The following is a 27,420-nucleotide window of genomic DNA, read 5'->3' as shown; positions in this document are numbered from 1 at the left end:
GGCGGAGCCGCTCAGCAGGGCGGGCAGCCCCTCAGGGCAGGGCAACGTTGGCCAGACTCCTGGGGGGACCTTGATAGGCCCCTCGGCTTGGTGATGCCACCGTGACTGAATCACCCAGAGAGGGACGGGCAGGTCACCAAGCACTGCCATCCTCGGAGGAGGAAGGATCAAGGAGACTTATATTTTTTTTTGAAATGTGACTCCTCCCAACCCATCCCTCCCACCCACCCCCACCCCCACCCCCGCACGCTGGGACACTTTCAGGGCAGGATTTACATCTCATTCACTTTGGTGCTCCAGTGCCAAGCCTGGCATAGCAGAAGCTCCATGAATGCTGAATACATGAATATGTGGATGGAAGATGGATGGGTGGGGTGGATGGGGGATGACTGGGGAGGTGGGGAGAGGGTAGGGGCAGGGATGGATGGGAGGAGGGGGTGGGTGGGTGGGTAGAAGGGTGCTGGCAGGATGAATGGGGGGAGCGGGATTAGCAGAGGTGAGTAGCAGGCGCATGTGATGAGGTGTGTGGATGGGTTGGCTGGATACACAGTGTAATGGGTTGAACTGTGTCTCCCCAAATGGTATGTTGAGGTCCTAAACCCCAGTCCCTCTGAAAAATGGACCTTATCTGGAAATAGGGTCTTTGCAGACGGGATCATGTTAAGAAGACCAGAGCTCATGAGAGTGGATCTGATCTAACACGACTGGTGTCCTTAGAAGAAGAAGATGCAGGGTGGCAGCCATGTGACCGCGGAGGCAGAGGCTGGAGTGATGTAGCTGAAAGCTGTGGACCGGCGGCCACGGCCGGAAGCCAGCAGATCCCACGGTCTCTGGCCCTGACTTTGAACTTCCAGCCTCAGACTCTTAAGACAACACATGTGGGTTGTTTAAAGCCACTCAGGGCGGTATTTTGGTGCAGCAAGGCTAGGAAGTAACAGCGATGGGGCTGGGAGAGTTTGGGGGTGGGCAGATGAGTGGAGAAGATGCTAAGGGCATGGGTGATAACAAAAAAAAGGGGAAATGAGGATCCCAAACACTGCCTGGGACACACTTACACGACGGGATTATTCATCCTTCATTTCGAATTCAAATGTAAGTGAGCATCCTGCATTTTCATTGAGTTCTAGAAATGCTATGGGAAGAGCATTCCTGGTGGGGGGGTGGACAGGCTCCCCAGCACCAGGAGACCATTCTGAGGGCCTGCTGCCTCGAATCCCGTCTGGAACAAAGTCAGAGGCGGGTAGCGGAGGACGCAGAGGAAGGTGGAGGGGGCCTTGGTTGGGGCTCGGCGACCAGGGCAGAGGGGTCTGGAGGCGGGGGCCCAGGGCCAGGCTGGGGGGCAGAGCCGTGAGCTGCGCAAGCCCAGAGAGACAGGGTCAGCCTGCCGTTGTCTCTGTGCTGGGGCCGTGCTGAGGCGGGAGAGGCACACGGCCCACCCGCTCCGTACCTGGGGGCCGGCTGACGTCAGCCGAGAAGAGCCAGTCGGCAGCCTTCCTAGCGTCCGGGCCCACCAGGTAGAACTTCCCAAAGTAGGACATGTTGAACACAGCTGCGGCCCCTCTGCAGGCCAGACACTCCTTCTTGATCTGAAAGGTTCCAGAGTTGGGGTGCCATGGGGGCTCCAGGACCTGTCTCCCCGACAAAGACCCCACAGCACTGGGCTCCAAGACCCTCTCCTCCCCTCCAGCGAGAAACGCACGGTCACGTTCTTCTCAGGCAGAGGGAAGGATGCCCGGCCGGTGCAGGAGGCCCAGAGAGAACGGGAGCCGTGAGAGGATACACTCCAAAGGGTGAAGGTCATGCAAAACATGTTCTTTGACCACAATGGAATCAAATTAGAAATCAGTAGCAGAAGGAAAATTGGGAAGTTCACAAATAAGTGAAATTAGACAACACACTCCTTAAAAACCAGTGGATCAAATGAAAAAGTCACCAGGAGGGTTAGAGAACCCTTGGAGAGGAAAGAAGAGGAAACAACAACATACGCAGACTGTCAGGAGGGAGCCGCACCCTGCTCATCTGGACGCTAGACCTGCAAAGGCTCTCAAGTCAGTCACCGCACACGCCACTTGGAGAAACCAGACAAAGGAAAGCAAATTAAGCCCAGTGCAGGCAGAAGGAAAGAAATAATGAAGACTAGAAAGGAAATAAACAAAAGTCTCAAGAGATAGAGAAAATCAGCAAAATGGAAAGTTGTTTTTTTTTTTAAAGGTCAGTGAAATTGGCAAATCGTTAACTGAACTTACCAAGAATCAGAAAAGACTCCAAGTGCTAAAATCAGGAATGAAAGAAGGATGTCGCTATCCAATTCATAGGACAGAATTGTAAGGACGACTGTGAGCAACTGTCCACCGATAAATCAGACATGAAATGGAAATGCCCAGAAAGACACAAATCACTGAAGTCAGCTGAAGGGGAAACAGAAAGTCTGAACAGACCTATAACCAAAAGAGACTTATTCAGTCATTTCACACTCTCCACACAGAAAAGCCCAGGCCCACATGGCTTCACTGGTGAATTGTACCAAACATGCAAAGAAGAATTAATGCCAGTTCTTCACAAACTCTTCCCATGAGGCCAACATTACCCCAAAGCCAAAACCAAAGGCCTCATAAGAAAATCAGAGACCAATATCCTTCATGACTATGGTACAAAAAACCTCCGTGAAATACTAGCACACTAGATTCAACAACATATAAAAAGGATTACGTGATCAAGTGGGATTTATCCCAGAAATGGGAGGATGGCTCACCATTACCAAATCAATGTAATGTACCATATTGATGAGACAAAAGGCAAAAACCAAATGATCATCTCATTAGATGCAGAAAAAGTACTGGACAAAACCCAACACTTGTTCATTAAAAATTCCGTGTAAACTACAACTAAAAGGGAAATTCCTTGACCTGATAAAAGGCATGAGCAAAATCCCACTTAATGAGGAGAGACTGGATGTCCGCTGCTGAGATCAGGAACAAGACAGGGCGGTCCTCTCTGCCACTTCCACTCAACATCGTACTGGTAGAACTTTTGTGCTGCCAATGATATCATTAAAAAAGCGAAGTGACAACCCACAGAAGGGAAAAAGTAATTACAAATCATAAATCGGATAAGGGACTTGTATCCAGAATGTATAGAGAATTCTTATAACCCAATAAAAAGACAAACAACTCAATTTTAAAATGAGCAAAATATCCAAATGGAAATTTATCCGAAAAAGATACAGAAATGGCTAAATAAGCACATAAAGAGTTGTTCAATATCGTTGGTCATCAGGGAACATTGTACTGGACGTTCTCCCCAGGGCAATTAGGCAAGAAGAAATATAAGGAATCCACAATGAAAAAGAAGAAGGAAAACTATATTTGCAGATGACATGATCTTACATATAGAAAATCCTAGAGAACTCACTGAAAAAAACTATTATAGCTAATAAAATAGTTCAACAAGGCTGGAGGATATAGGGTCAATATACAAGAAACAAAAAAAGTCATTTATACACAACAGCAGTGAGCAATAAGTGAAATTAGGAAAATAATTCCATTTCAAAAAGAGCTTTTGAAGGCTTAGAAATAAATTGAACAAATGAATGGCAAATTTGTACTCTCTAGAAAATATCTCTGAAGAAAATTAAAGGAGACCTAAAAATGGAAAGGCCTCTCATGTTTACAAAATGAAGACTTACTATCGCCAAGATGACGGTAGCATCCATGTTGATCTACGGATCTGACAGGGTCTCTGCCAAATCCCAGCTGGCTTCTTGGCAGACATTCACAAATCGAAGGTAAAATTCATACAGAAATGCAAGGCACTTGGAATGTTCAAAACAATCTTGAAAAAGAAGAACAAAGCTAGAAGATCTGCTCTTCCTGATTTCAAAACTTACTGCAAAGTTACTGTACTCGAGACAATGGTACAAACATACGGATGGAAATATAGATCAATGGACTGGAATGGAGAGTCCAGAAATAAACCCTCACCTTTATGGTCAGCTGATCTGCCACAAGGAAGCCAGGGCATTTTAACGGGAAAAAGAGTAACCGTCACCAGATGGTGCTGGACAAATGAAGAGCCACTGGCAAAAGCCTGAAGTTGGGTCCCTACCTCACACCTTTCACGAAGCTTCATCAAAATGCACCACAGACCTAAGTATAAGACCAAAAACTATACAATTCTGAGAAGAAGATACAGGAGTAAATCATTGTGACCTGGATTAGGAAACACCTTCTTAAATATGACACCAAAAACACAAGGGACAGAAGAAAACATACGTAAGCTGTAGTTTTCGTTCAATCACCAAGTCATGTCCGACTATTTGCAACTCCAAGGATTGCAGCATGCCGGGCTTCCCTGTCCCTCACCATCTCCTGCAGTTTGCCCAAGTTCATGTCCATGTCAGGTACATAAGCTGTACTTCATCAAAATTAAGAACTTTTGTGTTACCAATGATGTCATTAAAAAAGCAAAAAGACAACACACAGAAGAGAAAAAATAATTAAAAATCATAAATCGGATATGGAACTTGTATCCAGAATGTATAGAGAATTCTTATAACCCAATAAAAAGACAAACAACTCAATTTTAAAATGAGCAAAATATCCAAATAGAAATTTCTCCAAAAAAGATAGGGAAATGGCTAAATAAGCACATAAAAAGATGTTCAATATCATTGGTCATCAAGGAAATGCAACTCAGATCACTGAGATACCACTTCACACCCACTAGGATGGCTAGAACCAAAAACAGAATTACAAGTGCTGATGAGGAAGGAGAAATTAGAACCCCATCCACCGAGGGTGGGGACGTAAAACGGTGCAGTCACTTTGGAAAACCCTTGGCAGGTCCCCAAAGATGTTAAACATGGCATCACCACGTGCCCAGTGCCCCCGCTCCCAGATACGAAAACTGAAAACATTCGCCTAAAAACCTGTACACACATTTGCAGAGCAGCATTATTCACGATAGCCCCAAAGCCCAACAACTAAGTGTCCGTCCACAGGTGAATGGGTAAATATGAAGGGGTGTACCCCTGTGATGGAATATTGTTCTGAAAAAGAAGTAACGAAGCACTGACGTGTCCTCAAACGTGGAGGCAACACTGAAAACAAGCTCGGTGCAAGAGGCCAGTCCCAAAAGACCACCGCTGTGTGAGCGCCTTACGTGAAATGTCCAGATACGACACATCTACAGAGACGGGACCTAGACTGGAGGCTTCTGGAAGGTGACTTTGGGGTGAGAGAGGGGCAGAGACCACGGGAGGGTCAGGAGCCCGCACCTTCTCCCCCATCCCACGGTTCAGACGCTCTACCAGCATCTGGCCAGCGGTCTACAATTAGCCTTACAGCCAGCTGCCCCCTGAGGCCCCGGCACGGTGCGTGGTCTGCTCAGGGTTACACAAGCGCAAACCATGGAGCCTGGGTCTGTCCAGCAGCGCCCCGGCCCCAAGAAGCCCCCAAGGGCATCCTCCCCACCGTGTCTTCAGTGATTCCAGCTGGACAGCAGGGAGGGCGCGGATGGCAAGTCTCCATACCAGGGAAACTGGCCAGAGCTGGGGCCAGCTCCCTGCCTTCCCTCCCGGGGCAGTGGCCACCACACAGCGCCCCACTGGCTCATCTCCTGAGCCCCAAAGGCCGCTGCTCACCACTGTCCAGACCCCACCACCCTATACGGCTCCCCTCTACCGTCAGGCATCAGGGTGCCTTCGCTTACGCTGCTGGGGCTGCAGATCCAACCCCCAGACGACTTGCAGGCCGACTCTCGTCTGCCCGAGCTGGGGAAGCTGCCAAGGCTGAGAACAAGCGTGCGTCTCCTGCTCCGGGATGTTGAGGCGCCTCTGCTGGGATGCAGCCAGGAAGCAGAGCTGGCACCCCTGCCTGGCGCCCACATTCTCAAGGGCCTGAACACCCTGCGGGCCTTGGAAGCCACCCCGCAGAGGTGCCAGACGGAGCCCCGCTCGCTCCCAGGAGAGGCGGCCCCCAGGGCCTCCTGGACTTCCAGAGGCACATGCCTCCCCTCCCGTTTCAGAAGCCTCTACCCCAATGCCCTCACTAGAGCAAACTTCGGGGGGGACGTGCGGTTCCTTCCCTATGGGACCAGGTGGAACACGGGTACAAAGTCAAAGTGTGGGCCCCATTCAAAATATATTCAGAATTTGCAAGCAGCAACAGCAGAGCATTAAACCCAGCCCAGGCGCTTCTGATCGAGGGGCCCCACAAGACTGACAGGGGTCCTGCATCCAGTAGGCTTCCCAGGCCTCCCGTCTCTGGGGACCCCCCCGGGCAGAGGCCGTGACCCCAGCCCAGCATAGGCACTGAGCGGGCCTTCACCCCCCTGCACGCTCGGCCAGGCGCCCAGGGACACAGCACATTCTCCTCTGTAACAGAACAGCTGGGTGTCTCAGCGGGGACACTGGAGTCGTCTTCTCTGCAGACGCTGAGGACATCCAGCGCGATGCAGACCTGGGGGAGGCCTGGCCCCTAGAAGCCAGGCGCGGAAGGGACCAGGGGCCACCGGAGCAGCCTCACCTACCCATTTCTGGGGCAAGTGGGGCGGCGAGCGGGCCCCAGCTGGGGTCGCCTCTGCTCACCGCCTAGGTGCCCCATCTTGGACCTCCTTGTCCTGCGTCTGCTCAGTCAGAGCGGCAGACGGGAACCACGACCCCGGACCCGGCGGGGGGCTTGCCATCCACAGTCACACTTGGGAACGGCTCCAAGAGGTGAATCCCCAGCCCAAGACCACACAGCCTGAGCCAGGCCGGGCCGCCTCCTCCGGCCCTGATGCCCCTACCAGGCCTTGCCCCTGGCAAAGTCTCGGTACAGCCGGAGGGTGGAGGAGAGCATCTGATTCTGCCTCAAAACTGAGTCACCCCAAAACGGGGATGGGGGTACAGGGAGCCGGCTGGGAGAGAGCCGGAGCTCCCCGAGAACCTCCCCCAGGCACCTCCCCAGGGCACCTCCCCCCGAAAGCGATGCCCAGCTCTCGGTCCCTTTGGAGTGGGGGACCTACCACGTCGTGGTGCGGGGGGAAGCTGAAGGTGTACTCCTGGCCCAGCAGCCGGCCGTAGGTGTAGTCCTCGTGCGCACGATGCCCGTACGCCCCGTAATAGTCATAGGGGAGCACCTGGGGCGGGAGGGGGGTGTCACAGCTGGGTCCCGCGGAGACCGAGGCCCATAGGACGGACAGAGCTTGGTCCTGCGCTCGCCAAGCCCCCACGCCCATCACGGGGCAGCACGTTCTGGATGAGGCCGGTTGGAGGCAAGGTTCAGGCTTGCCAGCAACACGGCACGAGTGACCCCACAGTCACCGTGGCAGTGGGAGGGCTGGGCCCCGAAGACGGAGAAGAAGTGGGGTGTGCTCGGGTGGGGAGAGGGGGGCCTGGACGGCCAACAGGGCGGGTTGTCTGGGACCCCGGGGGCCACCCCAGGGCTTCCTTCTCAATGCCGAGGGGCTGGGATGAGGCCCAGGGGTCAGCCCGCTGAAGAAGAGACAGAGTCGGGGGTGGGGTGGCTGCAGCAAGGATTCCGGACGCTGTTGCCATGGCAATCCAGGACCCGGTCCTGCTCCGGGCCGGCCCTGCTCAAAGGGCCTTGCACTTTCAGGAGGGTAGAGCCTCTGGACAGGTGGGGAAACCAAGGTGCAGAGAGACTGCCAGCTGCCTCCAGTCCCTCAGCGCCCTGACTGCCTGGCCTGAGACGGGCGGTGGGCCCCGGAGGCCGGCCCGCGGCGCCTCTCGCCTTGGCCGCTCCTGTGCTTGGCCAGCCGCTCTCATGGAGGCCCAGAACCCTGCACCCCACTCCTAGTCCTGTTGCTGCCGCCGATGGCACCCCTCCTTCCCCACCCCTCCCTCCCAACTCTGGGGCCACTCATGGGAAAGTGTGAGCAAGCCCATCCCCTCTCACCCCCCGCAGGGCCAGCCCCGCCCCGTCTCTTCTCACTGAGGGTGAGGTCCTGACTGAACTGGGCCTCTCCGCTCCTCCAAGTACCCCCTCACCCCCCACCCCCGACTCCCGGCTGAGCCCTGGTCCAGGGAAGGCCTTTATAGGAGTCTCTGCAGGAAGTCATCTCCCTGGCCCCCCAGGTGGCTTCCACTGGCCCCTGAGGCCCCTGCAGGAACACCCCAGTCCGCTGCAGCCTGGCCAGGGAGCAGGGAGTAGGGGACTTCCGGTCGCCCAATGCCCTGGTCTCCCAGGGTGGCTCCTGGGTGGGGGTCTGCAAGCCCACCCATCTCAGAACCAAGGGTGTGTTCCTGATTCCGGCTCTGGTCTCCTTCCCTTGTGCACAGGTTCTGGGGAAGAGGGGCTTCCAGGCATCAGGCTGGAGGCAGAGAGGGGTCTGTGTGGGCCCCTCCTCTCTGCTGACCCCGGAAGCCACCAGGCACTTGCCTTGGGATGTGGTTGCTATGGAGATGGGAGATAGGTCGCGCTTGGAAGGTGGCCGCTGAAGTATAGCCACAGGAAAGTTCTCCTGTGTACAAACCTGGACCCACTCCTTTCCCCTAGGTTCTATTAAAGCATCACACTGCCTGCCCCAGAGACCAGGGCCTGAGCGTCTCACAGGCAGGATGGCTTCCATTCTTTTCTCTGAGAACCCAGTTCCCTGGGAGGCACTGGGTGGGAGGTGGGAGCCCCCAGGAGGGCACCCAGAGGCCAGGACACTGCAAAACCCCAACTTACAAACTAACACACGGAATGCATAATTTTGTGCTAAATCCTCCTACTCACATTAGCAGTTGCAGCTGCCAAAAATATATGAACAAAATTATGAGAAGATGCTCTAATTTCTCCCGTAAATGGGGGAGTCTCGTGTGCGGCCTCCTCACTGTAGAGCACCAGCTTTCCCGGGCCCCTGGCCCATCTGGGCGGTGGGAGGCCGGGCACTGTGGGCGGTGAGTGACATCTGTGGCAGGCCCCGAGATCACGGGCCGACCAGGCAGGTCGGCAGGGGCTCGGCTTCTCCAAAGGCCGGACAACCCTCCCGCCCCACGGCCCATCAGGCTCCCGAGTGCCGGTGAGAGCGAGGTGTGCAGCCGCTGCCGGTGGGGCAGACGCAGGCGTGGGCAGAGGGCAGGGCCAGGCGTGTGCCAGGGGCCTACTCACCGGAGCTGTGCCCTGGGCATTGAACCATCCCGGCCGCTCCCAGCCATGCCGCTCCTGGAACACGCAGCCTCGTGCGAGGAGCTCCTGGTGGGGGGGCACAGCAAGCAGACTCAGGCCCAGTGGACCCTCAGAGCGGGGCAGGGGGGCCAGGACCCGCCACCTGACACCTCGGGGGGCGCGGGACAAAGAGGTGCCGGTGCTCGGACCCGGGACCTGAGCCCAGGCCCTGAGTCCAGCTCCAGGGCTCCCCCAGCACCCCAGCTGCCTGCCCTAGGAATCCCCAGTCGGTAGAATAAGCTTCTCCTGTGGACTGAACTGCACCCCACACTCCTGTGTTGAGGCCCGATCCCCAGAGTGACTGTACCTGGGACAGGGCCGGAGAGGAGGGGATTAGGGAACATGAGGGCCCAAGGGTGGGCAGGAGGAGCTGGCACGGCGGGGAGACGGCCGTCCTGAAGCCAGGAAGAGGGCCCTCACCAGGGACCGGGCAGTGGGCACCTTTACCCCTGATCACCCAGCGCCCAGCACGGTGAGAAATGAGCTTGAGCCCCGCTGCTGGTGGCGTCATTATGGGACAGCTGGGGACCCCGCCAGCCCACAGTTAGGAGTCCACCCCGGAGAAACGAAACCAGGGAAGAGCCAAGCTGTGCACACACACGTTCTCAACAGCCCAGAGGCCCATCAGCTGACGGATGCAGGGGTGACGAGTGTGGCCCGTCCATGTGACGGGGTGTTAGCCTCCGACAGGAAGGACATTCTGACACCTGTTACATCACAGATGAACCCCAGGAGCAAGCGAAGGAGAAGGAGCGAGTCCCCAAAGGCCACATAGTGTATGATCCCATTCACAGAAATGACTAGACGAGGCCAACTCCCAGAGACAGACAGTGAAGCACTGGCGCTCAGATGTAAAGAATCTGCCTGCAACACAGGAGACCCGGCTTCGATCCCTGGATCCGGAAGATCCCCTGGAGGAGGGCATGGCAACCCACTCCAGTGTTCTCATCTGGAGAATCCCACGGACAGAGGAGCCTGGCGGGCTACAGTCCGTGGGGTCGCAGAGTCAGACACGACTGAGCGACTAATACTTTCACTCACTTTCACTTCTGTGAGGCTGGAAGGCGGGGGGGATGAGGAATTATTGCTTAACAGGTACAAGGCTTCCTCTTGCAGTGACGAGAACGTTCTGGAATTAGCTGGAGGTGATGGTCGCACAGTAGCGTGGAGGCCCTGAAGACCCCTGAACTGAGCACTTTACGCTCAAATGGCAAGTTGTATGTTACACGCACTTTGCCACAATAAAAAAGTACAGTAGACTCAGTAAGTTATTACAGTGGCAGATCTCTTTGAAAATAAATGCGGTTTGTGGGGAAGAAAATATCTCCAATCTTGGGTTTGGAAGGTCCTGGGGCCGGGACCCAGCTGTGTCCAGAGCCCAGGAGGAGTGGGCCTCGGAAGCTGAGTCTGGCAGGACTTACAAGTGCCAGCCAGGACCAACGGGCACTGAGGCCCAGACGGCCTGTGTCTCCCCCTCCCTGTGGGCCACCAGCCTCAAGGGGGAGGGTGCACGCCGTCACATGCCCACTGGTGACATCCAGATACGTCTCCCTGGCTGTCCGAGGGGCTGGGAACCAAGGACACAAAACCTGCTCCCCTCCAGAGAGAATGGGGACGCCTCCGCCCAAGACAAGTCGCCTCCCCAGCGACACACACGTCAGCCGTCAGCGGCTAGGAGGAGTCACGAGGGGGCTGCTGAGGAGGAATCGGAGGCGTGCGTGAATGCAGATGCCTCCCCGGGGGCACAGCTGTGCGCCCGCCAAGTCCCCTCTGGGCACAACTGCACATGTCTGGGCACCTTGTCTGCGCCTGGCTCCTTCCACCCCAGGGTCGTGGGGCAACCCTGTGTCCTTGGGAAGCACTGGAGCCGTATGGACAGTGTGGGTGATGAAAGTCCGGTGGTAGGCGCGGGGAACCTGAACCCACGGCGGTCCCAAGATTCCCCCCGGGCCCTCCAGGCCAGGCCGGAGAGCAGGGCAGCCCAGGAACCTGTGTCTCTGTCCTGTGGGGTAGCGGGGAGTGTGCGTGGATGCCAGCTGCCTCCAGGGTCCAGGGACTGGTCTCAGAGGAAGGAGGCTCTGTCTTCTGTAAATGTGACCTGCTCACTGAGCCTGCTGCCTGCCTCCCGCTCCACCCGTCCAGGGGACGGGCATCCCCTGAGCATCTATCCAGAGTCAGGCTCTGCACCCAGAGACAGGCCCAGCCCCCCGCTGGCTGGGTCCTCGCAGACTGGTAAGCAAAGCATGCAGCCCAAGACGAGGACAAGGAAGCGGGGAATGGAGAGGGAATGGGGGTGATAGGAACAGGGGCACGGAGCCTGGGTTGCTGGGGGCCTGGCAGAGTGCCGAGGGGCAGGTCTCAGGAAAGGGCACCCGACGATGGGTTTCATCGTATAAGTAGAAGTTTGTCAGGAGGAACGACGGCCCAGGCAGGCCGCTGCCTGGCTCGGCCTCCTGACCGGTGACTGCACACACCTGCCCCCGCGGCTCCCCCGCCTGCGATGCGGCTCCAAGCGCGTTTCACCCGCAGATGCCGGGAGCGAACCAGCCGCCTCGACACCTCATGTGCCCTGCAGCCAGGGTGCTGCGTGCACGCTGTCGCCCCACACCCAGGACCCCCCGAGAGTGTTGCAGCCAGCTCAGAGCAGGCGTGTGGGGCTGGGGTACCTCATGCAGGGGGTCTGTCCGCATGTTGCGTCCAGCCAGAGGCTCGTCGTGGGGGAAGACGACGGAGTAGTTCTTGGCATAGGCCTCATGGCTGCGCTCACGGATCCACAGGCCGTGGCCCGTGAGCGAGTGGTGGAAGCGCCTGTTGTGGACAGAGAGGGGCGCGTCACCGCCCGGGGGACCCTCGTCCTCTCCCAGAGTCCTCCCCCGAGGGGCCTCGGGCGCCCCCAAACCTTGGGGAGCTCAGCCTCCTTGCCTGCAGCCCCCACAGCCGTCAGGCACAGGGACCAGATGCGTGGGTGCGGGGCCTCAGGCTGGGGTGGCGCTGGGGGTGAGCCACGCCCCTCGCCCTCCTGGGGAGCGGCCCAGAAGCCCGGACCTTCTGGTGGAAGTTAACATTGGGGTCTTCAGAGTCTGGGGTCAGCAGGTGTGATGGAGGGCCCCTTTCTCCGCAGGGCCCCCTCGGCAGAAACAAGAGGTGAAGGTGGGACCCCCTCAAGAGGCACAGAGGCTCATCTGGAGACCCTAGCTGTGTCTGCGGACCCTGTACCCAGGGACGCTGTGACCAGGATCCCCGCAGGCTTGTCCCTTGGCCGCTGGGGGGGCACCAGGTGCAGCCACGTCACCCCCAGGGGTGTCCAGCTCCACCTACCAGGCCTTCACCCTTTCCCGCCGAGCTCAGAGGCGCCTCCCCCAGGGCTCAGGCACCTCCCCCAGCCTGCTCACGGGCGTGATGGCCGGGCCACCTGACGGCCCTTCTGACTGGCCCCCTTGGACCATGGGGCTGCCGGAGCCAGACTGAGCACAGCCACTGGGCCCCGCTGCCCTCCCCGGGCTCAGCCCAGCTCTCAGGCGCCCAGCACAGCACCCTCCAGCCCCCACCGTCCCCCCGCCTGTGGGCATCTCGCTTGTCCCTCAGGGCCCTGCCCGCCGGCTGTGTGCCCACCGCGCTGCCATCCTCAGGGAGCCTGCCCGGGCCTCGTGGCGCCTGCCTGGCCCTCGGTTCGCACGCGATTCTATTCTGCGCGGTGCCCCAATCTGGGCGGGGCAGCGGGACCACACTCGTGAGGGTTCTGATGCCGACTCCATTCACAGTGGCTGCTGCCGCGTAAGGGGCTCGCCTCCAGGGCCAGCCCAGGGCTGGGAGCCGGCTGTGAGAGCCCCGGGGCTGGTCCTCAGAGCGGCCTTGCGTGCGGAGCTCCTGGTTTGACTCCTTGCACGGGACAGGAGACCCGCCTGCGCCCAGTCAGGAGTTTCAGCCCGAAGGCAGCTCACGGACGGGGGTCTGGGGAGGCGGCCCAGGTGTAGCCAGGACCAAGGAGGGGGCCGGGCCCGTGGCAGGGCTGGGTGGTCCCCGAACGGACAGATCCTGCCTGTCTGGACCGGCCCCCCCGGCCCTCTGCTCACACCCGTGGGTGTCAGGAGGGGGCACTCTGCTCAGCCAGAGCCCCAGCAGGGGTCAGCAGGATGAGGGCCACTCCCCGGGGCCCGCATAGACCAGGCTGCCGTTCTCCACCTGCACACGGGCGGGCAGGGGAGCCTGCAGCCGGGGGCCTGCGCCCAGCCTCCCTCCTGACATTGTAAGGAGTGACCTCTCCTTTCCTGGTTGCCAGGACCCCAGCGACTTTCCTAAACCAACGGCCCATGCTCTGGGCCCCGCCTAGGCCAGGCCCCGGGTGGACACATCCATACTGTGAACCTCAAACACTGCCGCTGGGAGAGGGGACCCTTGTCCCCATCTCACGGGTGGAGAGACCCAGATCAGAGAGGGGAATTGGCCGAGGGCCGCACAGCTAACCAGGGGGTGCTGGGGTGGCTGAGAACCTGTCTCAGAGGAGGTGCCACAGCCCCCCTGTAAGACCACCAGGTGGGGTCCCGCCCCAGGAGCCTACCCCACAGGTGACCCCCTGTCATCACCTCCGTGCCCGAGCCTGCCCTCTGCGTGTAACAGGAGGAGGTGACGCAGGCCAGGGCTCAGCTCCGACCCCCTGCGTGTCTGAGCACGGGGGTGACTGCGGCCCCCCGCTCCCCACGCAGGGCCCTCTTTCCCCTGCCCCGCCTTCCTCACAGTCCATCTCCACCCCGGCTCAGGCCGGGGAGGCAGAACCGCTCATTAGTGCTGAGAGGCCCCAGGTGCCATGCTGGCGGCTGGCCTGGGGGTGGCGGCCGTCCCGTATGTGGGGACGGGGCGTGGTGTGGGGTGGGCACCAAGTCCCACCTCGGGGACCACTCGGGTCTGACGTCTTCAGCTGGTCGTCTCCTGGGGTCCACTGCCGGGGCCAGAAGAGTGGGCGGACCAGACCACAGCCCCCAGCCACCAGCCCCCAAGGTCATAGCTCTCGGGGGTCTCCCTCCTGGGGCCCTCTGCCCTCCAATCTGTGCCCCGAGGCCCCAGCTGGCCGGGGCAGAGGTGGCAGCTCTGCACGCACCCACAAAGGGGCCCCCAAGATGCTCCCACTGATGTCTCGCTTGTGAGAGAAGGCAGGGAGGGAGGGAGGCCCAGAGCCCCTGGGCGGGTGGGACGCATCCTCCAGCCTGGGAGGCAGGAGGCCATCGGCGAGGCCCAGGCTGCACCCTGGTCCATCGGATCCCAGGGCGGAGGCCCTAACTCCGAGGGAGGGGAGACGGCAGACAGCCTGCAGGCCTGGAGCTGGGCTGCTGTGGTGACTTCAGGCGAGCTGCCTCCCGCCAGGGCTCCTCTGCTCTGCCATTTGTAGTGGGAGGGGCTGGGGCTGGCCCATCCCTGAGGCTCTGGGCAGCTTTCATCTCTGGAACATTCCTCTCTTGGGAGAGCACGTGGGCACAGTCCCAGACTATCTCCGAGGCAGCAGACCGTCCTGTGCCGGGCACCACGGGAGGGGTGGTCGTGGGGAGGGGATCTCAGGGTATGCCTCCCTGTCTCTGCGGGGGTCAGACAACCCCCGTGGACGCAAAGTCCCCATCAGGCCAGGACGGGGCGAGGTTATCGGAGGAGCGGGGGCGCGCTGAGCTGAACCAGTGCGGTCTCCACCACCCCCCCGCCCCCACCTCCAGCCCTGCCGGGCAGCTGGGGTCTCTCCAGGGAGCCCGTCTGCCCGGAGCCGTCACAGCGCCACGGGCTGGACCCCCATGGAGGCCTCTCCAAGCCGCTGTCTCCTCTGCCACCTGCGGTGCTTGGGCCGCGGAACTGCCACCAGGGGACCGGAAGCCCGTCACTGCTCCCGCTTACAGAGAACACCTCCCAGCTCCTATAGCAGCCCCCACACCCTCACTGGCCTCAGCTCCACTTTCTTTAGTGTTTCACGCGCAGACCCGATGCTGAGCATTCTACCTACTCAGACACGCTCTCTGCTCCCAGTGACATCTACAGCAAGCAGCTCATACCCCGGCTACAGAGGGACGGGCTCGCACAGGGTCCGATTTATTCCAGTCGCCCCGTGAGCGAGGCATGTGGCGGACATCTCACTCAGGGCTGCCTGCCTCCAGACGTGCTCGCGTCCCAGCAGTGGCCGCCCCAGCTCGGCCCCATCCCCGGGCAGCCTGCTCCCCCGGCCTCAGTCTCCCCATCTGCAAAGTGGGAGGATGAGATCCTACTGCTGACCCCAGAGCCATCGGGTGGGTCAGGGACGAGACAGGACACTGGGACAAGAGGTCCTGGAAACTGTAGAGGATGGTGGATTTGCCAAACCCAGGCACCCTGCAGCACCGCCCCCTCCCCCCACCTGGCTTCTTCCTTCTTTGCTTACTGCCACCTCTTCCAGGAAGTCCTCTGGATTTCAGGGAAGGCTCCTTTCTAAAGAGCCCAGGATATTTACCCCACCCCACCCCATCCTAGAAGCTTCCCTTATAGTTCAGTCAATAAAGAATCTGCCTGCAATGCAGGAGACCCAGGTTCAACCCCTGGGTAGGGAAGATCCCCTGGAGAAGGAAATGGCAACCCGCTCCAGTATTCTTGCCTAGAGAATCCCATGGACAGAGGAGCCTGGAGGGCTACAGCCCACGGGGTCGCAAGAGTTGGACACAACTTAGTGACTGAACCATCACCACCGCTGCCCCATTCCAGGGCAGCCACCGCCTGCCCACGGGCCCCAGTGGGCACTTGCCTGATGTCATAGCTGTGCATGTCCTTCTCCGGGCGCCCGTGGACGATCCAGGAGGCCAGCTGCTGCCCACAGCCACCGCCCAGCATCATCCCTGGCAGGAGCAGAGAGCCGCGGGTCTGAAATCCGCCCCCAGGACCTTGCACCCCGCCTCCGTGCCCCTCCCACCTCTGTGGGCAGCATCAGCCCCTGCGCCCCGGATCTTACCTCTGGGGTGCCACTTGCCTCCCCCTGGCAGGCCTGTCCCCTCTCCACCCCTGTCCCAGCCACAGCGCTCCTAGGCCCACCCCCACCCCAGGAAGGGGCGGCTCTGAGAACGGGAGGAGAGCCCAGCTGGGCCCCTCCCTCCTGAGATGGCAGGAGTCGGGGAGGCCCTGCTGCCTGCACTCACCTGCACTGTTGAAGCCACAGCCCAGGAAGAACCCACGGAGCTCGGGCGCCTCCCCCATCAGGGGCTTGTGGTCCGGGGTGAATGACTCTGAAAGGGAGGGGGGAGCCTGAGGGTCCCTCCCGGCCACATGCTCCTGGGTGGGGTCTCCCACGAGGGCAGTGACTGAGGCGGGGGTGGACGGTCCACCCAGACCCTCCGCGTCCTCAGGACGCAGCTCAGGGCCGCTTCCTCTCTGATGGATCCCGCCACATTCTGCTGAGGTCCTCTGCACTGATGACCTGAACGGAGATCTGCCTCGTGGGGCCCTGGTGTGTCTCCTGACTTCCTGCTGCTGGGGGCCTCTCCCCAAGCCCCCGGCACAGCACGTGGCTTCCCGTCACTGAGCCGTCTCCCTGCTGTGTCACGGCAGGACATTCCTGCCGGCTGGACCACGGGCAACTCAAGGGCAGGACTTTGCTCACTGCCGGATCTCAAGGCTCAGGGCCCAGCAAACAGTCCGTGCTTGAAACATGCTCACTCAGTGAATGAAGGGTTGTAAGTTCTTTGGGAGAGGGGACCAAGCCTCTGGCTTCTGTCTGCTGCCAGCGTGCTGGGGACAGAGGTTAGGACTGGTGGAGAGGGACGCTCGAGCGTGATTTGAAAGGGCTTCCCTGGTGGCTGAGACGGTAAAGAATCCACCTGCAATGCGGGAGGCCCTGGTTCAATCCCTGGGTTGGGAAGATCCCCTGGAGAAGGGAACGGGAATACCCACTGCAGTGTTCTTGCTGCTCCCCACTCCGGGATGATTATAAAGAGCAGCACTTGGCAGCCACAGTCCTGGGTCTGAACCCTGCTTTACTGATTCCCGGCTGTGTGATCTTGGCTCAGAGGAGCCTTGGACCCCTCATCTGCAACATGGGGATCATGGTCCTGATGACTGCGGACTTCACAGGGCTGTGAGTTACTCGGTCACAAATATTTGCAGCCCACCTGTCTGTGCCCAGAACTCGGCCGTGGGAGGTGACTGGACAAGCCCCACCCCTCGGGGAGCCGCCGGGAGAGAGAGACGGACGGAGAGCCAGAGCATGAGTAAGCCAAAAAGAGGGTGTCTGGGGGAAAAACACTGCAGGATGAGGGGTCTGGAGTGACCAGAGGGCGGGCCGCTCCTCACCACCGTGCCGGCGCCATCAGAACCCCGGGTCACAGAGGAGGACGCTGCCTGGACGGTCAGGGCCCCGGGCTCCCAGCCGGAGTCCTAAGCTCCGTGTGTGCTGGTCACAAGCGCTGTCCTGCTCCCTGCCGGTGACCGGCCAAGCCTGGTCTGTCTCTGACCCTCAGCATCTGAGCTGGAGGAGGCCGCCAGCCCCGGGGACCTGGGAATGCTTCCAAACAGCCGCAGGACAGGGTGGAGGAGGCAGGCGGACGGAAGGGCAGGGCCCCCGGTGAGGGCCTTGGAGGCCACAGTGACCCTGGCGGCTCTCCAGTGGGGGCGTTGGGGGGGCCTGGGTCCCATGAGGGGGCTTGTGTGCAATCGGGCTGCAAGGGCAAGTGGGGGAGGCCAAGAGGGCATCGGGTGAGGCCGGGGCGGCTCCCGAGATGGTTGTGTTTGGGGATGACCCGGTGAGCATTCCGGGAGTGCTGGAAATGTTTCCAGAGTGTTCTGAACAGTCTTCACAGAAAGCTAGCAGGAGGGAAGTTTGGGGGTCAAGGGTCGCCTGGATGTTTAACAAATGACTCAAGAGCATGCCGGATGCCCGGGACAGGGGCCCCCAAACTTGCCTCTGACCTCCCGACCTTGGAACCAGAGATCTGCTGGCCCCCAGCTTCCTGAAGTCAAGGGTCCTGGGACTTCCCTGTTCTGTCCCAGAGGCCAAGGGCTGTTGACCGACCAGCAGAAGGGCCCGTGTCCCCAGAGAACCTTCCTCAGGCCGGAAAACCAGCCTCCAGGGGTCCTGACAGACACATCCCCCCAGTGGGGCTTCTCGGGGCAATGACCCGCAGTCCCATTACAGCCAGGACGCTCCCTGGGATTGCCTCCGGCCAGGCAGTACTCTTGCCTGGAAAATTCCGTGGATGGAGGAACCTCATAGGCTACAGTCCATGGGGTCACAAAGAGTCGGACACGACTGAGCAACTTCGCTTTCGCCTTGGCTTTCTCCCTGCCAGCCCCACCAGGCCCGGGAAGCCCCAGGGCAGTGAGTCCTCGGCCTGAGCCCCGAACCCTGCTCCCCGAACCCCCCTGGGCTGGCCAGGGGGACCCCAGCTACCTCTTCCAGGAAAGCTGCCTGCTCACCTTTGCTCCTTCATGAGCCTAACAGATTGAAGCAGCCATGGCTGGCGGCTGTCTGGACCCCAGCTGAGCCCAGGAGGCCCAGGCGCCCGGCAGGCCGCAGGCTGGGTGTCGGGACCCCTCCCCTCCCCTGGCCTGGCCCACCCTTCACTCCCTGCTCGGCCTGCAGGGACGACGTTGCCCGCCAGCCTGCAGCGGCCTTTGCTGGCCAGGCCTCGCCCTGCATCTTTTGTGTGGCTTCCCCTCCTCACTCCGCCTGCCACCCATTTCACAGACAAGGACACCGAGGCTCAAGGAACGCAGAGCTTCAGACACAGAGTTTCCTCTCTGGGCAGCTGTCCTCTGACCCTCTCTCCACGGCTCGGTAGGCACACACTCCCCGCTTCTTGCCTTTGTTGAGGATTGAAGGGGCCCCTCTGTGCAGGAAGGCGGGGACACTCCTGTGATTCTGCTGGAGCCAGGATGGGGCGCCATGTCTGCGCCTGCAGGCCTGCTCCCCCTCCCAGAACCCTGGCCCCAAAGCCCCCACTACAGCGCGCTCTGGGTGGCCCACCCTGTACCCACCAGCCCTGTACCTCCTGTCAGAATGCCTTCCCCGCCGCCCTGGGTCTGCCCCACCAGCGGCAAGAGCCTGCCTCTGGCCCAGACAAGGCGCCAGTGATGTCTCGGGGCCCCTGCGAGCCCTGGCCCGCGCCGCATGCAGCTCCGCGGCTGAGATGTCTGGGCCTCGGGGCTGGCTCAGGCCCCTCTTCTGCCCAGAGGCCACCCTCTCTCTGCCAGGACCCCAGGCCGCCCACCTCACCCCCACCCCCGCCTCCATGCCCTCACGCCTTCGCCCCTGCCCAGAGCCCACCGCCTTGGGTTCCCACCGTGGAAGCTCCGCCAGCCTCCAGCACAGGAGCTCCCGGCAGCCCAGCCCACCGGGCTCCAGATGCTCAGCTCTCAGAAGGAGCTGAGGGGACACCGTGGAGCCCCTTCACACCACGCAGATCATATTCTGCGAATCTTCTCCATCTGCACGCAGCCTTTGAGACTCAGCTCAGACGGCTCGCTCGGCATGTGTGGGTCTCCCCCCACCCTGGGGTCCCTGAACGCCCTGGGCCAGCCCAGGACGACCCTGCCCCAGGCCCGGTCACGGAGCGGGCCCCTCTCCCCGCCGAGCTCTGACCGACCCCGACACAACACTTTGAACGTCTGCGGTGTGGCCTGGCCGGCAGGCCCTACCACAGCAAACAAGTGGCCGAACGTGCCAGCACCAAGGGCCCCAGTCTGCCCTGGCCTGGCGCCTGACCCGGCCGGCCGGCGGGCAGGGTGGGAACTGCGCCCTGCGTACCCAGGACGGGCACTCAGAAGCTGAGCCATCTGGGTCACACGTCCTGCAGCCCAGCGGTCCTGGGGGCCCGAGGGGAGGCCCCAGGTGGGGCCTTTCCACGCTGAGGGAGTGTGGCCGGAGGGCGGAGGGCAGAGGGGTGAGGCCGACCCGGGCGGCCCACAGCCCTGAGTGAACAGCATCGGGAACCAGCGTGGCCCTTGCTGCCCTGGCTCAGCCTCCCTGGGCGCTGGGAGGGGCTCACCCTGTCTTACAGCTGAAGCGCCGAGTTCAGGCGGGGACTGAGCCCCGGCGGGCCCCCGGGGGGCTCACGCGAGGTGGGCGGGAGGAGGCCTGGCTGGGGGCCCGGGGCAGACGTCTGCCCCCCACGAGCTTACGTCTGTCACCGCAGGGAGGAGGACGTACAGCGCCGCCCGCCCAGGATGCAGCGCGGGCCGGCCACGCCTCTGCGGGCAGCCAGCCCCCACCACCGCCAGCTCCGGGCCCCCCACTCACCGGGGCCGCAGACCGTGGACTTAATTCCAGTTTTCTCCAGCACGGGGACCCGGTTGATGGCGCCTTCAATGTGCTGGGTGAACACATCCCAGTCCAGGTCGAAGAGGCCGAAGGCAAACTTGTCCGATACCTGGGGACATGGCGGGAACCTGCACTGTCCCAGCCGCCCCCCGGAGTGAGGAGCCGGGCAGGGCCTGGCCAGCGTCTCCATCAGGTGCCGACGGTCTAGACGGTCCCCTCTTTGTCTCCCTCCCCTCCCAACCCCCAGAGGGCCTGTCTGCTCCCCCTTCCCGCCTGGGCCCAGGCCCACCTGCTCCGCCGGGGACTGTTGCAATGGCCTCCTGCTTGCTACCCTCCTTCACCCCATTCACCCAAGTCAGATCAGGCCCTTTCTTGATCTCGAGCCCCCCAAGACCCGCTGTGACTCTGTGTCTCTTAAAACCCTACATGAGCGGGCCCCGCCCACGTCCACCATGGACCCACAGCCACGCTGACCTTCCTTCGGTTCTTGGAGGAGAGCAAGCTTGGTCTGACAGCAGGGCCCTCCCCTCCACGGCCGAGCTGCTCCCCACCCTCCCTCTGCAGGGTCCACTCAGATGTCAGACCCCAGTCCAGCCCTGCCTGACCGCAGTCGGAAGGACACCCTTCCACGTCAGTCTTGCTAGGCTTACCCTCAGCCTGTTAACTTCATTCAGGGTTCAGATCACCATCTCAAATTGTGTGATTGCTTTGTTTATTTATCGTGGATCTCCCCACCAGAATACAGGCCTCTGGGCATGGGCACTTTTATCTCGGTCGTCCTCTTTCTCCCCAAAGTAAAACAGTATCTGGCTGAAAGGAGTCATTTTACTGCTCAATTTGAAGACTAAACACATGAATAAGGGAGCTGGCGTGGCCCATACGTGGCTGAAGTGGCTGAGGGTGCTGAGGGGGGCTCTGGGCCTGCATGAACCCCAGAAGCTGTCCGGAGAGCAGCCCAGGCCTGAGGGAGACACAGCTACAGCCACGGCGGGCAGGGGAGGGTGTGGGATGGCTTGCTGACGGGCGGAGGGCTTACATGCCTTCATCATCTGCTGGAGTCCCCACTGTATAGTCTGCACCCTCTGACTTCTGCTGCTTTGAGGCCTCCCTCCACCTGCCCCGCGTCTATATCTGCCTGCATGCCAGGTTCTTAAGGGCTGGAGAAATATGGGTTCGACCTCATGGGACCGGGGACCTGCCACTTCTCAGGTGGGGGCAGAGCTCCAGGACGGGGGTCTCCGGAAGAGGGCGTCTCCGCTCTGAGATGCAGCCCCACGCCCCGCCCTCGAGCCTAGGTGTCTCACCTCCTCCCAGAAGATGGGGTTGGTCTCGTAGCCGCCCACAGACAAGGCGTCCCCCTGCAGGCGGAGGTAGACGGAGGCGTCGTGGTCACGGACATTGGGCATGTTCTGGAGGGCAGAGCACAGAGGCCTCGGGGTCGGCGGGCAGGCCGGTAGGCCCAGCACCTCCACCAGGGGTCACAGACCCCGCGGGGCCCACGGTGCTTCCTCCTCATTGTAGGACCCTGAGGACACGGTGGACCTGGGGCCTTGGTTACACAGCGGACAGACCGCCCTGCTCACACCACGTAAGACGGCAGCAAAGACGTGGGGAGGGAGGGGGAGCGCGAAGGTGTAACCACAGAGAGCAGCAAAGAGAGCTCCACCAGCCTGGGGGGTGCAGAGTGGGTGGCGGGGCGTGCCTCAGCTGGGGCTGGGGGCCGGGGAAAGTCTGCCAGCCTCTGTCCCTAGTCCCTCCAGTCTGCAGAGGCCCAGCCTGCCCGCGGTGGCCAAGCACGTGTGTGTAAGTCTGTGCATGTGTGTGCATGTGGGCATGTGCACAAGTATGCACATCTGTATGAGTGTGTAAGTGTGTGCGTGTGGGCATGTGCACATTCGTGTGCGCATGCAGGCTTGTGCACGAGTATGCACGTGTGTGTGAGTGTGAGAGAGCGTGTGTGTGTATGTGAACAGAAGGTTGGACGAGGGTCTCCTCAAAGCCGTTGGACTCGGATACCCTCCATCCAGACGTCGTGCCCGCCAGGCCCTCTGTCTAGACGCCGTACCCTCCAGGCCCAAGCCCCGCCCCGCAGGCGCCCGGACGTGTCTCTGGTGAAAAGGGTCCCAGAGGCCCCAGGCTCCAGGGAGGTGAGGAGTGGGCTGCCGTCCCCCCTCAACAACAGATTGGAGATTCTTTTGGAGACACTGACGCCGAGGTCCCTCACCAAAGAGAAGGGCATTTGACAGAAGGACTGGATAAGACCAAGAACATCTTCCAGGTATTAGGTTAAACACAGGAAGGCATGGAAATCAGGAAAGGGAACAAAGTAAGGAAATTAGAAAGTCAATCCTGAAGGTCTGACATCTACCTTACACCTTACAGGGGCTCCGGGAAGAGAACACAGAGAGAATGGAGTCATAGGAAAGTCAAGACAAAAAGCCAACATGACTTCTCAGATTGAAGATTGTGAATCTCAGTCCTAAAGGGCCCACGAGTGCCCACCAAGCCCCGGGACTGGACCAGGCCTGCATGGAGGCCGTGTTGGAATGAACCATCGGGACATAAGTGAGCAGGTGAGTCCTAAATAAAGAAACAGCAGCCCTGGGGGCTGGAAGACCTGGGGCAAAGTCCAGCAAATTCTGAAGACGACTTTAAAGTCAGAGTTCCTCATCAATTGAGTGTAAGAAAGAATAAAGTTGTTTTTTTTTTTGAGCATTCATGTACACAGAAACATTTATTTCCCCAAGTACCCTTCTCAGTAAGTGACCCAAAGAGGAGCAGATAAAGACATAAGATGGGTGAGGCAGGTCCCAGGGTGGCCGCGGCACAGAGGCCGATGGAGAAGATCAGGATGAAGAGCCCTTTGGGGAGGGGTGTGCAGCTTGCAGACTTTACCTGATCTCTCTGCTCTTTGAATATGCAGAAAATATTACCGTTTGACAGATCTGTTGAGACGTTTGGGGGGGAAACTGTGACAGTTATGAATAGAGATGCAAATATCCAGAGGATGAGATGGTTGGATGGCATCACCAATTCAATGGGCATGAAACTGAGCAAACTCTGGGAGACAGTGAAGGACAGGGAAGCCTGGTATGCTGCAATCCATGTGGTCGCAGAGAGTTGGACACGGCTGAGCTACTGAACAGCAACAATCCTTAACAAAATACTAGGAAACTGAATCCAGCAACATACAAAAAAGATTATATTCCATGGCCAAATGGGATTTATTTCAGGGAAGCAAAGTTGGTTTAACACCTGAAAATCAATCTGTGTAATATACCATTATCCATAAAGGATGAAAAGCACTAATTTATTTCAATAGATGCAGAAAAAGTATTTGACAGGTGAAAACACTTTCATCATAAAAACACTTAATATCTAGGAACAGAAGAGAACTTCCTGATAAAGAATATCAAAGAAACAGACTAGCAAGGAGAGATAAGAAAGCCTTCCTCAGTGATCAATGCAAAGAAATAGAGGAAAACAACAGAATGGGAAAGACTAGAGATCTCTTCAAGAAAATTACAGATACCAAGGAAAGATTTCATGCAAAGATGGACACAATAAAGGACAGAAATGGTATGGACCTAACAGAAGCAGAAGATATTAAGAAGAGGTGGCAAGGATACACAGAAGAACTGTACAAAAAAGATCTTCATGACCCAGATAATCACGATGGTGTGATCGCTCACCTAGAGCCACACATCCTGGAATGTGAAGTCAGGTGGGCCTTAGAAAGCATCACTAAGAACAAATCTATTGGAGGTGATGGAATTCCAGTCGAGCTATTTCAAATCCTGAAAGATGATGCTGTGAAAGTGCTGCACTCAATATGCCAGCAAATTTGGAAAACTCAGCAGTGGCCACAAGACTGGAAAAGGTCAGTTTTCATTCCAATCCCAAAGAAAGGCAATGCCAAAGAATGCTCAAACTACCGCACAATTGCACTCATCTCACACGCTAGTAAAGTAATGCTCAAAATTCTCCAAACCAGGCTTCAACAGTATGTGAACTTTCAGATGTCCAAGCTGGATTTAAAAAAGGCAGAGGAACCAGAGATCAAATTGCCAACATCCACTGGATCACTGAAAAAACAAGAGAGTTCCAGAAAAAAACATCTGCTTCATTGACTATGCCAAAGCCTTTGACTGTGTGCATCACAACAGACCGTGAAAAATTCTGAAAGAGACGGGAATACCAGAACACCTGACCTGCTTCCTGAGAAATCTGAATGCAGGTCAAGAAGCAACAGTTAGAACTGGACATGGAAAGACAGACTGGTTCCAAATCAGGAAAGGAGTATGTCAAGGCTGTATATTATTACCCTGCTTATTTAACTTATATGCAGAGTACATCATGAGAAACACTGGGCTGGATGAAGCACAAGCTGGAATCAAGATTGCTGGGAGAAATATCAATAACCTCAGATATACAGATGACACCACCCTTATGGCAGAAAGTGAAGAAGAACTAAAGAGCCTCTTGATGAAAGTGAAAGAGGAGACTGGAAAAGTTGGCTTAAAACTCAACATTCAGAAAACTAAGATCATGGCATTTGATCCCATCACTTCATAGCAAATAGATGGGGAAACAGTGGAAACAGTGACAGACTTTATTTTTTTGGGCTCCAAAATCGCTGCAGATGGTGACTGCAGCCATGAAATTAAAAGATGCTTGCTCCTTGGAAGAAAAGTCATGACCAACATGGACAGCATATTAAAAAGCAGAGACATTACTTTGCCAACAAAGGTCCATTTAGTCAAAGCTATGGTTTTTCAGTAGTCATGTATGGACGTGAGAGTTGGACTCTAAAGAAAGCTGAGTGCTGAAGAATTGATGCTTTTGAACTGTGATGTTGGAGAAGACTCTTGAGAGTCACTTGGACAGCAAGGAGATCAAAACAGTCCATCCTAAAGGAGATCAGTCCTGAATATTCATTGGAAGGACTGATGCTGAAGCTGAAACTCCAATACTTTGGCCACCTGATGGGAAGGTCAACTCATTGGAAAAGACCTTGATGTTGGGAAAGACTGAGGGCAGGAGAAGGGGACGGCAGAGGATGGGATGGTTGGGTGGCATCACTGACTCAATGAACGCGAGCTTGAGCAGACTCTGGGAGATAGTGGAGGACAGAGGAGCCTGATGTGCGCCAGTTCAAGGGATCACAAAGAGTCGGATACAACTTATCGAGTGAACAACAACATAGCTGCTTCGCTTTGTTAGTGGGAACTAACACTACGTGAAAAGCAACGATGTGTTAGCCACTCAGCCAAGGCTGACTGTGCAACCCCCGGACTGCAGCCCACTAGGCTCCTCTCTCCATGGAACTCGCCAGGTGAGAACACTGCAGCGGGTTGCCATGTCTTTCTCCAGGGCATCTTCCCGACTCAGGGATCGAACCTGGGTCTCCTGCATTGCAGACAGATTCTTTACCGTTTGAGCCACCAGGGAAGCCCAAAGCAATGATACTCCAAAAATATTCATTTAAAAAAGTGAATTTAAGAAAGAAGTGTGAAACTTGTCCTGTAAAAATTAAAAACAATTTAATAAAAAAGACAGTCCAGGGACTTCCCTGGTGGTCCAGTAGTTACGTCTTCACTTCTCCAATGCAGGGGGAACAGGTTTGATCCCACATTCCATGCAGCCAAAAAAGTTCAAATTTTTTTAATTAAAAAGAACAATCCAATGAAAAATGAGCAAAGTGTCTTAATAGTAGCTTCCCCAAAAAAGACATACCTAAGGCCAATAAGCTCATGAAAAGATGCTTGACATCATTAGTCATTAGAGGAGCACAACTCAAAACTACAAGATACCACTTCACACTCATGATGATGACTAGAAAGAAAAAGTTAGACAGTAACAAATATTGCTGACAATGTGGAGAAGTCAGAACCCTCACACACTGAGGCTGAGAATGTAAAACAGTGCAGCTTCTTTGGCAAACAGTCTGACAGTCAAAAAGCTAAACATGGAGTTAGCAATGTTCCTCTGTAACTCAGCGATTCCACTTCAAGGTATCGACCCAAGAGAAAGGAAAACATGTGTCCACACAAGTCTGTACACGAGTGTTCACAGCAGCATGATTCACAGCAACCGAAAAGGGAAAACAACGCAAACCCTCTCATCAACTGATGAAAGGATAAATAGATCGTGGTTTACAAGCGTGTATTATTCAGCCCTAAAAAGAAGCGAAATTCTAATACATGTGCTAAACGGATGAACCTTGACAACGTCATGCAGAGTGAAAGGAGCCAGACATAAAGGCCACAACTTATGTGATTCCATTTCATTCAAAGTCCAAAATAGGAAAATCCATAGAGACAGAAATCAGATTAGAGATTACCTGAGCTGAGGTTGGCATGGGAAACGGGGACTGATGGTGAGGGTGGGGCTGTAGGGACAGAGATAAAGTTGGACAGATGGATAAATGACAGCTACATGATAGATACAGCTGACTAATAATAACAGACGGGTGATCAATAATAGATGGATGGATGGATAAATGACAGCTACCTGGTAGATACAGCTGACTAATAATAACAGACAGGTGATCAATAATAGATGGATGGATGGATAAATGACAGCTACATGATAGATACAGGTGACTGTAATAATAATAGACAGATGATCAATAATAGATGGATGGATGGATAATAGATAGATGATAGGTAGACGCATGCATACATAGTTACTCAGTCATGTCTAACTCTTTGCAACCCGCCAGGATTCTCTGTCCTTAGGATTTCCCAGGCAAGAATACTGGAGTGGGGTGCCCTTTCCTGCTCCAGGGGATCTTCCCGACCCAGGGATCAAACCTGCATGCCCTGCATCTCCTGCATCGGCAGGCAGATTCTTTACCCTTGAGCCACATAGAAGGGAAGAATTAATGACAGCTACATTGGGAACTGAACAGCTGGGAAAACGCACTTATTAATAGTAACTCCAGGAAACACAAAACGTTGGACGCTGCTTGCTCACGAGCTAACAGTGTTTTCATTGCCATCAGATTGCAAATAC

The 27,420-nt window shown here is 57.5% G+C and overlaps 1 protein-coding gene across 5 annotated transcripts in view; it reads right to left on the bottom strand.

Moving 5' to 3' along the window:
• Positions 1 to 27,420, bottom strand: part of SARDH (sarcosine dehydrogenase) — a 63,467-nt gene that overhangs the window by 26,038 nt on the left and 10,009 nt on the right. For 4 of the 5 annotated variants that reach the window (XM_043916388.1, XM_043916389.1, XM_043916390.1 and 1 more), the window contains exons 9-16: positions 21,708 to 21,812; positions 20,383 to 20,512; positions 16,289 to 16,375; positions 15,901 to 15,991; positions 11,819 to 11,960; positions 9,096 to 9,179; positions 7,006 to 7,119; positions 1,448 to 1,586 (exon numbers count right to left, since the gene is read on the bottom strand). In XM_043916388.1, coding sequence (XP_043772323.1) covers positions 1,448 to 1,586; positions 7,006 to 7,119; positions 9,096 to 9,179; positions 11,819 to 11,960; positions 15,901 to 15,991; positions 16,289 to 16,375; positions 20,383 to 20,512; positions 21,708 to 21,812 — 892 coding nt within the window. The remainder of the gene's footprint in view (positions 1 to 1,447; positions 1,587 to 7,005; positions 7,120 to 9,095; positions 9,180 to 11,818; positions 11,961 to 15,900; positions 15,992 to 16,288; positions 16,376 to 20,382; positions 20,513 to 21,707; positions 21,813 to 27,420) is intronic. The other variant, XM_043916392.1, reaches the window with a different exon arrangement.

The sequence above is a fragment of the Cervus elaphus genome, chromosome 11 (assembly GCF_910594005.1).
Source record: "Cervus elaphus chromosome 11, mCerEla1.1, whole genome shotgun sequence".
NCBI lineage: Eukaryota > Metazoa > Chordata > Mammalia > Artiodactyla > Cervidae > Cervus > Cervus elaphus.
This window is presented reverse-complemented; position numbering and strand designations above follow the sequence as displayed.